Here is a 12,762-nt window from a genome sequence, read left to right as displayed (position 1 = left end):
AGGTTCTAGGTTCAAATTTGGCCTCAAACACTTCCCAGCTATGTGACCCTGGGCAAGTCACTTGACACCCATTGCCCAGCCCTTACCATTCTTCTGCCTTGGAGCCAATACACAGTATTGACTCCAAGATGCAAGGTAAGGGTTTAAAAAAAACAAAAAACTAATCAACATTTCAAACAATTATAAATAGGTTATGCAATGTCCATAATCAGTCTTTACAAAAAGAGTAAGGAGTTACATTGTCACAACTCAAAGAAAAAATTGGTCTTTTCATTGCCCTTTTTAAATTTCCGGTTTTTATTTCTTTTCATTTACATCGTATTAGTCATTATGAATGGTTTTTTCCTGGTTCTTGCCTACTTTTCTGCAACAGTTCATGTGAGTCTTTGATATGTTTCTTTGAATCTTCAACTTCATTGTCTTATAGAAAAGTGATATTTCATTGTAGTCATCTAACATAATTTATTTACCTTTTCCTCAAATGATAAGCATTTAATTTGTTTCTAATTTTTTACAACAAAAATCTTTCTGTACATATTTTGATGTTTACATAGTACTTTTCAGTCTTTGTGATTACTTATTATTGTGAACACAGAGTTAAAGAGTGGAATGTGGACATTTTAGTCATTTTTTATTTTTAGTGCAGTTCCCAATGCCTTTCCAGAATGCTTAGACCAATCTCCACAAACAATATATTCGTGTGCCTACCTTCTCACAATTCTTCCAAAATTAACTAGTTCCATTTGTTCCACTTTCCCAATTTTGGTGGGTTTGATTAAAATTTGAGTTATTTTTATTTACATTTCTCTTGAGTGGCTATCAATCATGTGAAATTTTTTTGAAAACTATTCATATCTGTTAACTACTTGATAATTGGAAAATGGATTTATTTTTAATGTAGATGTTTCCATACTTAAACAGTTGCTTGCATTACTCCCAGTAGCTATCATTTGTACTGTCTATAAAGAAAATGCAGGTAATTTCTTTCTGACTCCCAATCAAGCACATTTTTGTTTTCATTCTGTTTGATGAATGCCCTAGTTTTACAGTTTGTCCTCTATAGTCAGTTGAATAAATATTTTAACAACTTAGCTATTTCTGGTACTATATATAGGTATGCTATGTATAGCTATGTATATATATATGTGTGTGTATGTATATACACACATATACATAAATTTTTACTTGGTAAAAATTATCTGAAATTTTATAAATTATGATTATGGATCTCAAATAAGTTTAGATTTATCCCATACTCTCTTTTTCCTTGATACTGTTTTCATTATCATACTTTGCAATATAGCCATTTATAATCATCTAAAATATGATTATTTGGAGAATTTCTTTGATATATTTTCAGACAACTTTTTTTGTGAAATATATTTCAATATTTCCCAAAATACAAAATAATGCTCACTTTCATATGTATATCTACCCTGATTTTCTGTTGACTGTCAAATATGGTATTTCAGTTTGAGAGTACTTTCAATAAAACTTACCCATTTAGTAGTTTTAAATATATGTATACATACGTTATTTTTATTCAAAATTGATACATACTTATTCATTTCAGTTAATATATTTCTAAAAAATAATTTGGTCATTATTTAATGGAAGCAACAAGGTAATTGAGATGGTCTAACAGGTTAGTTGGTATAGGCAACTGGATTATTTGCAATGGAGTAATAAAATAAGCATTTATTAGTATATTAGAAATACCTTAATAAACCTTTGAATTCTTGGTTAAAATTTAATTATGCTAAGTCAAAAAACTTTTAGAGTTAGAAATTGAGTTTGTTTTGACCACATTGTTTTGAATCTATGTTAACATTTGTTTTCCCCTTCCTTCTACTCCCCCATTGAACTGCTAGTCTGGGTTTCTTTTCTTTTTAACCCTTACCTGCTGTCTTAGATTAGATATTAAGTATCGATTGCAAGGCAGAATTAACTAAGAACTAGGCAATTACACTAAGAACTGGGCAATGATAGGCCCAGTGTCATACGATTCAGCAGTGTCTTAGCACTGAGCCACCGAGATGATTCTAGCTTTCATTTTGAAATCTTGTGTTCAACATCTTCTTTTGTAGTGAAGTACTATGAACAATGAAGTCAAATTTAGACTTCCTATATGTAACCAAAGTGACATTAGCACTGATAGATTTTGAAAAAATAAAGGTATATATGTGTACAGTGTGCTTATATATAGCTCTATATAAATATATAATAAATATTTACATTATTATTTTAATGTATGAAAAATATTGATGGTCATCTAACATTACTTTCTCTTGCTGTCTCCCTAAATTATATCTTTTAGAACCTGCTTTTTTCATACCATCCTCCACAATCTTCAAGCCGATTTTCTGTATCCCAAACTGGTGATCTTACTATCATAAATGTCCAGCGATCTGATGTAGGGTACTATATTTGCCAGACTTTGAATGTTGCAGGAAGCATCATCACTAAAGCCTACTTGGAAGTTACTGATGGTAAAGAGTTCTTTATTTTACAGTCTCAGAGTGTTGCTCAAGTCCTCAACAATTTGTCAGATATAGCTTTACTCATAATCTAATGTAATTTCTTGTCATAATTTTGGTACAGGATTAAACAAAATACTAAGAATATTTAAAATATAATACTTGCAGTTAACATTCCTGTTTAGAATTAAATTGTATCTTTACTTTTATCTTAAGATAAATCACCATTTCAGGACTGGGACATTAAACTAATCATTTACTTATTCTGTATTCATTCTATAGTACAACTATTATATTCTGTAGTATAACAAGTATACATTTGATAGTAGAACATTACATAATTTTTCTCTGTTTTGGATACATACATACAAATGTATATGTGTATATACATTGGGAGAAAATAGGTAGAACATAAAATAACATAAGTAACATTAAAGGAAATACACACATATTCATACATAGTCATTTTGTGATGCACTCTATATTTCTTATTGGACAGAGAAAATTTGCAATTTTCATTTGTCATCAATGTAGCATAGGGAACTATTGTTCAGAGCTCCTGAATAACACAGATTTCTAAGAGAATACCTTTTTCACTGTTAGTGGGACTGCAGTTTATGATTTGGGACCTGTTAATATCTCATCTTTTAGTCATTCTAATTAGCAGAATCCAGGAAAAATAGATTCACAAATGAAATCATGAAATCTATTTCATATTGTTTGGTTTTTTTTACAGCATATAACATTTCACACTTTACTGTCAAAACTCTCCTACTTTTTTATGCTTCCTTCTGAATATTCTTCTATTCTGAACATAATTTAAAATGTTTTAATGATCCTTTTGTCAACTATTTCCTACCCCAATAAAAAAAAAACAGGAGAACCCAAAAAAACAAAAAACAAAAATCATCAGCATAATCAACCAAATCAAAGCCACACATAGAGCTTTTCCCAAAGAGTAATTCTTGACACTTGGATTCCATCACTTCTCTTTCAGGTGTAAGCAACTTACTTCAGCATGGGTCTTCAGATTATTGCACTGAACAGAACTCTTAAATATTTCATAGTGTTCTTTTTCTTTATAGTGTTATCCTTGTTTAAATTGCCATCCTGACTTTGCATCAGTTCATACTAACCTTGATTCTCTGAATTAATTTCTTTTGTCATTTCTAATGGTGCGGTAACCTTCCATTGCATTTCTATATCATAATCTGTTCAGCCATTTGTCAGTATTCTAGTTCTTTTCTTTTTAAATCACCTCTTTAATATCAGGAAGTTGTTTTGCTTGCAATTATTTTGTCACCAGTGTTGTTCTTAACTCTCTTCTTCCTCTCTCCAGTTGTTTCTCTGTTGAAATTAATATGCTTTTTTATTAGACCTTGTTTGTGTTCAGTACTCCTTGTCTAGTGCAGCTAAGAGGTTTATATATAACTGCTCCCCTATCCCTTCCTTCAGGTTTGCATATTCTTTTCTAGTATGAGAAATAGTTAAGTTCCACTCCTCTTTTATTCCATTAAATGTCTATTTGCCATTCACCCCACAAGATAATATTCAGCCTTAATGAAGTAAGCTATTCTTGATTGTAAGACCTGTTCTTTTTGCTTTTGGGAATACTGCATCCCAAGTTCTCCTTATAATAGGGGTACCAGGATGCTTATATCTCTCTAATGTGTGGTTCCTTACTATGTAAACCCTTTTAAGGATATTTTGAATTATTATCTGATATAATCTCTCCATTTTTTCTAAATTATTTTTATAAAATATACTGTATTTTCTCTTATTTTTTCAATCTTCAGAGCTTGTCCTCATGTTTTTTGTTTGTTTTTTTTGCCCATGGAGTCATTGATTTTTGTTTCCTCTTTTCTCATTTTCAGAGGGTTCATCATTTGGGTAATAAGGTTTGCCACTTTCTGTTATAAACAATCCTCAAAATTTTTCCTCTAGAGATTTTATTTCTTCTTATAATCTCTTGCTGTTCTTTAGGTATTCACCTAGCCCTTGTGAAAAATTCATTTTTCTCCGCTGAGTCTCTTTTAGTAGTTTAAGCTGAATTTTCAATGTTCTCCAAATCTATAATAATTCTTTATAGTTCTAGGGACTTTTTTAAGTTTACTCATCTCTTCTGTTTTAGTTGTTGAACTTTGTGCCAAGGCCAGGATCTAATCTATTCTGAACTTTTATTTGGGGAAGACAGACCAGCTTTGTCTTGCCTTTTATCTCCTGTGTTCTTTCATGAAGGTCTATTCCTTTGACTAGACTTGCTTGCTTCTTTGAGATCATAGTGATGTATCTTCAAGGGTCTTTGTGAGATCTCAGAATTCTAGTGCTAGAGACCCTGAAAAGCCTAGATGTCTGGACTGTCCATATCTCGGTACTTTCTCACTACATTGACTCTTCATTCCTGCTGCCTCTGGACACAAAACCTTGCAGGCTGTAAATGTCTCTGGTTGTGATGTGCTGCCTCTGATTTTGCTACTATCCCCCTTTCCTACATTCCATGTGTTTCTAGAAGAAATTTAATGTAATCCTAGGGTGACAGAAATCCTTTACTGTAGATTCTCATTTCATTTTTTCTTTTTTTTCTTTTTTTTTTTTTTGGTATTCAGTGTTGTACAAATTTCAGGCATTTGTTAACATTAAACATTTAGGACTTGGGAGGTCTAGCTCCATTTGTGCAGATATATTGACTCTATCATCTACAACAACTCTTAAAAACAATATACTATGTCATAAGAGAAATTGACTAGCTTATAAAATTATATATTCTTTAATTAGTTTTTTAGAATTTGTGCCTTTGTGACTATAATTCATCAGAAATACTCTCAAACTCATATTTTCAAAAGAATTTCCTTTCTCCTATATAAGTGTATGATATCGCCCTTTTAATCAGCTCATGTTTTGAAACTTATTTGTTTGTAGAGCAAAAACAATAAATGATAAAGCCATTATGACATATTAATCATCTCTGTAAACAATCTAGAAAAATATAGTATTTGTTGTGTAAATATGACATACAATGAAAAAATCAAGTGTGATCTCACAAAATTATAAAAATATCCATATTAGGGATTTTCTATATGTTTAGTATTTTCAAGATGAGACAAAAATGCCAACAGTCAGAGAACTTATTTCCAGGATCTAATTACACTTAATTATGAAACAAATCAATAATATTTTCATTAATGTTTTAAGCCAAATATGATTGTTCTATTTAAATTACAGAATCAAGATTACAATATATTTTGGTAAGACCACATTGCTCTGAAAGTTTAGTACTTTTTGTTATACATAAATATTCCCTGAAGGTCTCCCTATTTTTCTCCCCCCAAACCTCTCAGATAAATTCTGAAAACCTCAAGGAAAAAGAATAACTGCTCAACATTATTCAAGTTTGAAAAAGTTTATAACAGCCTGCTAAATTTCCATCCTTTAGCTTGTGATACTTCACCCTTCCCTGATTTCACACTAACAATCAGTCCATGATAGTGTTGGAAGAAAGTGCCAGAATATTATTGGGCTATGCATAGTTCTGAATTCACTTTCTCACTTTCCAATTTTTCTGCAATTGAATCCTCAGACCTAATGCTTATTGCATGATAAATGAATGAGGAACAAATTGAAGCATGACTCAAACTTGAGGGAACCTTTTCGACAGAAAGCTTTCAATGGAACATAAGTAATGGTACAATTTGTTGTCCTAATCCATTGATTCTGGGAGCCAGTTTTTTCTACTGAGTCTCTGCTTTCCTAGTATCGGTTAAGGGAGTTATTAGTTAGATAAAGATATTTTTCTTGAAATTTTTTCTACTTTGTAGAGTTGCCTATTGAATACCATTTTTGTATGTTTAAGAGTATGAACAATGCTGTACCAGTCCTCTTCCCTTTTTATATAAGCCCTCCCCTAGACTCCAGAATTTCCATGTAATGTTAATACTAATACTTAATTTATGTATCTCAAAGTACTTTAAAATTCATTATTTATCAGTAATGGTCCAAAACAAAAGTACATGGCAATCCAAAACTCTCTAGTTTTTTGAGCCTACCATTTTTGGAAATAGCTCTCTGCTCCAGATATGTCTCTTCCTTCTCGCTGTCACTCATACCTTGATTGTCTTTGGAACTTGCCATACCTGGCAACTTTCATTTTTGAAACATTTAATTTCTATAATTGGTGGTTCCCTGCTTGTGATATCAGAATTAGAAAATAAGAAGAGTCTGCTGGAGATCTAGACTCTCCCTATAAAACATATGGTTGTCATCTGAATCGCCATGTTTTGTGAGACAAATCATGTGTCTACACCAAACTGGGAACAGTGATAAGAACCAACTACAATCTGGGCACCAAGTTAGGAGGTTAACTTCTCACTGGATTATTATCTCCCTCCTCCAGCAGTGGTCTAGAAATTGACTCACCTAAAGTTTGATTTCCTTTCTCTGATTGAATTACAGAGATTGTCTGCTCTTGCAGATTAACTGATTCTTACTTATCTAGTGTCTGTGTCTAATGTCTTCTCTTCCTCAGGCCCCAAAGTGTCTTATGACAGCTTTTTCCTTTTTAGTGTTAAAACACACCTTGTAACACCTCCAGAGTCTTGTTACTTTTAGTAATTACAGACCTATCTGTTCTTTAAAAATCTCAAATTCCTTTTAAAGCAACTACACCAGATTAAGACAGGTTCTCTTGCCATGTTTCAAACTACATATAGAAGTCAGAGATTTCGTAAATTAACAATCCCAAGGATATGTGGGCTTGGAGGAGGTATCCCAAATATGTAAAATGAGGGATGAGTCCTGACTGTTTTGAATCTATAGTTTTGACACTTTTAGCCTAGTTATTTGTTTACAGAAAGTAACAATATAAAATCAAAAGAAATGGAGAGTTTAAACTCAAAGAGTTTAAAAGATCTTAAAAAATATGAGAATCCAAAAGAACTTAAATGAATATAAAACTTACTAAGTGGATCCATTAGAACCATATGTTGAAACCATGCAAATGAAAACCAGATGGCATAATACCATTGTTTTTTTTTTTCTGTGCATCTGTTGAACAAAAAGCTATTCTCATACATCACTATGCTTCTTAAATTTCAACTTAGGTGAACTAAAATGTTTCTTTAGCATTCCAGAATTAGGAATCTAAAAATTCCACAATGAATCATTATGTGGCTGCCTGGCAATAATTTTTAACTTCCTTAACCAGAAAGATACCTTGAAAATGCACTTATTTCTTTGTTCTAAAGTAGTACATTGTCATTTTTGTCATATTCTGAATCAATATATCATTTAAATGCCATTTGAATAAAGCATGTCTTCTATATGAATTGCCTGTTTAATAATCTTTAGTCTGTTTAAAAGCTTGGAACAACCACTGTTGCTTAGATGATTAGAAAATTGTTTCCAGTTGTAGAAATCTGTTTCCTGTTGTTTCCTCTGGCAGTGATTGCAGACCGGCCTCCCCCAGTCATACGACAGGGTCCTGGGAATCAGACTGTAGCAGTGGATGGTACCTTAGTCCTCAGCTGTGTGGCCACAGGCAGTCCATTGCCAACAATTCTGTGGAGAAAGGATGGAGTCCTTGTCTCCACTCAAGACTCTCGCATCAAACAACTGGAAACAGGGGCACTACAAATCCGATATGCCAAGGTCACTTGGAATTACTTCCTCTAACTTTATATTATGTTTCACGTTGTCTTTGCCTTGTGCTACCAGTATTTCAGACCCTAAATTTAGAATTCATGAAATGTTAAATGGCAGTATAAATGAAGTTTCACTTAAATTCTTGGTTCTTTCAAACATTCTCCAATATATGCTTTTTTTTTTGTATTTTATGCAGCCTAAGGCAATGATATGGGTACTGTTTATTTCTTGTGAAAGCATTTATAATACATTGAGAAAAATATAAGAGGGAATCCCTTCAAATAATATTATGTGATATAACATAAATGATAAATGGGATATAATAATTACAGGAAGTTTTTTTAAAGGAACATTAATACCAGCTCAGAGTATTTTAATAATTCATTTGTGAATATAAGATTGGTTTGGCTTTCTTAATTACAGAATGTACATATCCAAACAGAAATAAAAGTGTGTACATGCTAATTGAGTACTCATAATTAAAGCATTAAAAAAAGATGAAAAACTTCCAAGTTTATGGGAACAATTTAAGGATTTAGTTTCCTAATATTACACAGTCAACATACCTGTTTTTTTTAGGGTTGTGTTGCTTTATCTTTTCTTATTTCCTTTCTTTTCTTTATAGATCAAGATAGACTTACAGACTATATGGTGACAACAATAAATGTTTATAGTTCTTTATTTTATAATTGTAGGTGGCTTTTGTTCCTTTTTATATGCTATAAAATTCAGTAATTTGTGATTATTTATTTTACTTATCAGCGCTTGGTGATTGTAACTAAAACCACCTTTGTTTCTTTTTTAAAAAATGGTAGCAATCATGCTTCATTAAACATAACCCTGAGATCCAATTGTCATCTTTATCACCGATTACTGTAGTTAATTTTTAGATCAATTTAAAATTAGATTTGGTTATCTTGGACTATTTACTCTTTTTCTCAACTGTTAGGAAAGAGACTTAATTCAAGTACAAATTTGTTCATAAGTAACTTATTTATTTATTTGTCATTTATTTGCCATTCTTCCAAACTACAAAAACTTAAGAAGAAATCTTTTATTTTTGGTCTTTTGTTTTAGTTACCTTAGTGCCTACACAAATAACCTTGAAATAATGAGACAGAAATTCAGTGATTGTAATTTTAGGAATTTAGTGGGTTTATATGTGGTAAAAATAATAATGTTTAAAGAAAAAATTTGGTAATACCAAAAAAATTAAACCCAATAATAGTGAAATCTTTTATTAGCCTTTCAATATAATACAATTCAATCAAATATTAGATGATTTTTTCTAGTCTTTGTCTTATAATATTTCATGTCACATTCAACAAAATATGCTCAAACAAAAGGGAAAGGTAATTTGTTAGAGAATTCTAATATAGTCATATCCAGGTGACTGAATTTTTAATTCTTCCAAATATTTATTTTTTGTCTTCCTCAGCTGGGTGACACTGGTCGGTACACCTGCATTGCATCGACTCCTAGTGGTGAAGCAACATGGAGTGCATACATTGAAGTTCAAGGTAAATTGAGTGTTATTTGTTAATGTTTTTAAAGCCTATAAATTAAGATGTAATTTATTTCTGAGAAAGTAGATATGATCAGTTTCAAGTGTATGTGTGCACATATATAAAATATATCATTTTGCATAGATATCTTTCTTTTGTTTTTTGCTTCTTTGTTAGAATTTGGAATTCCAGTTCAGCCTCCAAGACCCACTGACCCAAATTTAATCCCTAGTGCCCCATCAAAACCTGAAGTCACAGATGTCAGCAAAAATACAGTAACATTGTCATGGCAACCAAATTTGAATTCAGGTGCAACTCCAACATCTTATATAATAGAAGCCTTCAGGTATAATAAATATATATTTTGTTTATCATACTTTGAATTTAAAACTGATTACACATATTCTAACTTGTATTTTTTTTAACTTAGCCATGCATCTGGTAGCAGCTGGCAAACTGTAGCAGAAAATGTGAAGACAGAAACATTTGCCACTAAAGGACTAAAACCTAATGCAATTTACCTTTTTCTTGTGAGAGCTGCTAATGCATATGGAGTTAGTGATCCGAGTCAAATATCAGATCCAGTAAAAACACAAGGTAAAAATGAATTTATTAAAACTCTGCTGTCTTTATATTATAAGTCAGTACTGAATACTTAATTTAAATATGTTCTCAGAAATACTCAGTTGACTTTTAGTATTAATTATAATCAAAACATAATGAATAAAAGAAGGATAATAATGTTTCTCATTTTTCTACTTTTTAAACTTAAATTTAGCTTAGCTAAAATACAATCTGGGTCAAGAATACAATGATTTATAAAAAGATTATGATTGTTTTTTGCTATCCATAATTAAAATTAAAATTTAGTTTTTCCACATTTCAACTCTGGAAATGTTACAAAAATTAGAATTTGTGCAAAATCCTTAGCCTATAGTAAACACACTAAAAACTGCTTGGCTTTTACTGATATTGTCATGCCAATAAAAATAATCTAGAGTATGATATAGAATTATAATAAAAATTGATTAATGCTTTATTAAATGTAAGTCAAGGGAAGTTCTTTAATCCTTGTGTTCAGTAATCATCCCTCATAATATAATATGATTATTGGCTTCAGTTTATTTTGTGTTGTAGTATCCATGAAGCTTTGATAAACATTATTTAAAATGACAAATTTCTATTTTTTCCTAATAAATAATTTGAGATAAAAGTAGGAGAAAGGAGTGATAGGCATTTAAACATTAAGCTTAAGAACTTATTTTATCACCCAGTCACTGTTCATCTGTGTACTCTTTATAAAAAACAAAGATAAATATTTTATTCCCAGCTTTACCATTTATCATTTATGTTGTTTACACTCTGTGCCTCAGTTTCCTTTTCAGTAAAAAGTATTTGATAATGTATTTCACAAGGTAAATGTGGGAATCAAATGAAAATCTTTGGCAAAAAGTGTAATATGCTATACAAATGTGAATTATTAGTATGCTTTAAATTAGAACATGTTTTATATGTTGGAAAGCTGTATGAAATTCCATTTACTCTTTAAGAATTTCACATATGGGAGGTCCTGTGTTCAAATATGGCCTCAGATACTTCCTTGCTCTGTGACCCTGAACAAGTCACTTAAACCCTATTGCTTAGCCTTTACTACCCATATGCCTTATAATAAGTTTATAGTATTCATTCTAAGATGTAAATTAAAAGTTTAAAATTTTTTTCACATACAGAATTTTTGTTCTTGAAGTTAAATTGTTCTTAATGTCTAAATTTTATTAACGCTTCAAATCTAAGCAATTAGAAATGCAATATATTTTCTCCAGGATGTCTTTTAAAAATAATTTTTCAACATTTATTTTTGTACCAGACCTCTATTAGCAAATTATCTAAAAGAGATTCTTAAAGTAATCATGTATGTTCAAGTGGACATTATATTTTATAAGGTGTCTTCCATGAAGAAACTTACAAGAAAAGCATCACAAGAAAGCTTACTGAATCCTAAGCTTTTCTTTAAATATAATTTTTTTCAAATAATGCACATCTATTTTTTGTCTGATACATTTCTCCACACCCTCTTCCCAATTGAAAAAGATAGAAAAACAAAATCCTTGTGACAAATATAAGTAGCTAAGCAAAACAAATACCAGCATTGGCTATATTGGGGGGGGGAAGTCTCATTCTGAATTCTGCATCTTTCAACTCAGTTTCTGGAGATAAGTAGTATGTTTCATCATGAGTCCACTGGAATTGCGTTTGGTCATTATACTGACCAGTTCCTACTTCTTTCAGAGTTGTTTGTCTATTCCAATATTGTTGTTATTCCACAAACTGCCCTCCTAATTTTCTTTATGCTGAATCAGTTTATAGAAGTCTTCCCAGGTTTCTCAGAATTTCCCCCCTTCATTTCTTACTATACATTAGTATTTTATAATATTCATATTCTATAATTTATTCACTCAATTCGCAATTGATGAGTGCTGCCTAAATTTCCATTTCTTTGTCCCCATAGAATATTTTTGCACAGATGAGTCCTTCTGTGCTCAAAACCTTTGGTATATACACCTACTAGTGATATTGCTGTATTAAAAGATATTAGGATTAATTAAGCCATAGGGCTATGATAAAGAATAATGGATAAGATCTCTTTAAGGCTGGAGAGAATCTTGGGAAGCCTGCGGGTTGGAATTGTTGGTAGTGGCTTTGTCAGTTCTCCAACTGCCAACAGACTCCTGCATGATTTTGGCCTAAGAGGAGGTTGGTGTTTCTGTTCCATGGAACTTTGAAAGAACCCAGTGGCAGGTAAAGGAGGAGAACAGGTTAGAGTTTCTGAAATAAGTTTGTGGGGGAAATTAACAGAAAAGAGAAAGAGAATGTTTTTTCTCTGTGTGGTGGCTGAAAGGGCCAAGCCATTTTGAGGCCTGCCTAGGCCCAAAAGCCTGTCCAGGCCTGAGGCCAGGTGGCTAGCTGTGAGTGAGAAGACTACCAACTAATTCAAAGCTAAAGGAGATTTAGAGAGACAGTAAATATATAACTAGAGGATTAGTAATTAGCATTAGGTTATTTAATATAGTTTCAGGTTTTTTTTAGTAACAGATAAGGAGGGTTTTAAGGGGGCTTGAGTTTCTCAAGCAGGGAAGACAGAC

General features: G+C 31.5%; 1 protein-coding gene across 1 annotated transcript in view; it reads left to right on the top strand.

Annotated features, from left to right (window-relative positions):
- The window catches only part of ROBO1 (roundabout guidance receptor 1), a 1,014,586-nt gene that overhangs the window by 884,665 nt on the left and 117,159 nt on the right, over positions 1-12,762 (top strand). Inside the window, exons 10-14 of the mRNA XM_044670323.1 lie at positions 2,318-2,489; positions 7,915-8,120; positions 9,553-9,634; positions 9,797-9,965; positions 10,050-10,216. Of these exons, the coding sequence (XP_044526258.1) occupies positions 2,318-2,489; positions 7,915-8,120; positions 9,553-9,634; positions 9,797-9,965; positions 10,050-10,216 (796 nt within the window). The remainder of the gene's footprint in view (positions 1-2,317; positions 2,490-7,914; positions 8,121-9,552; positions 9,635-9,796; positions 9,966-10,049; positions 10,217-12,762) is intronic.

The sequence above is a fragment of the Gracilinanus agilis genome, chromosome 3 (assembly GCF_016433145.1).
Source record: "Gracilinanus agilis isolate LMUSP501 chromosome 3, AgileGrace, whole genome shotgun sequence".
In the NCBI taxonomy this organism is placed as follows: Eukaryota; Metazoa; Chordata; class Mammalia; order Didelphimorphia; family Didelphidae; genus Gracilinanus; species Gracilinanus agilis.
Note: the sequence above shows the minus strand (reverse complement) of the source record. Positions and strands in the feature narration are given on the sequence as shown.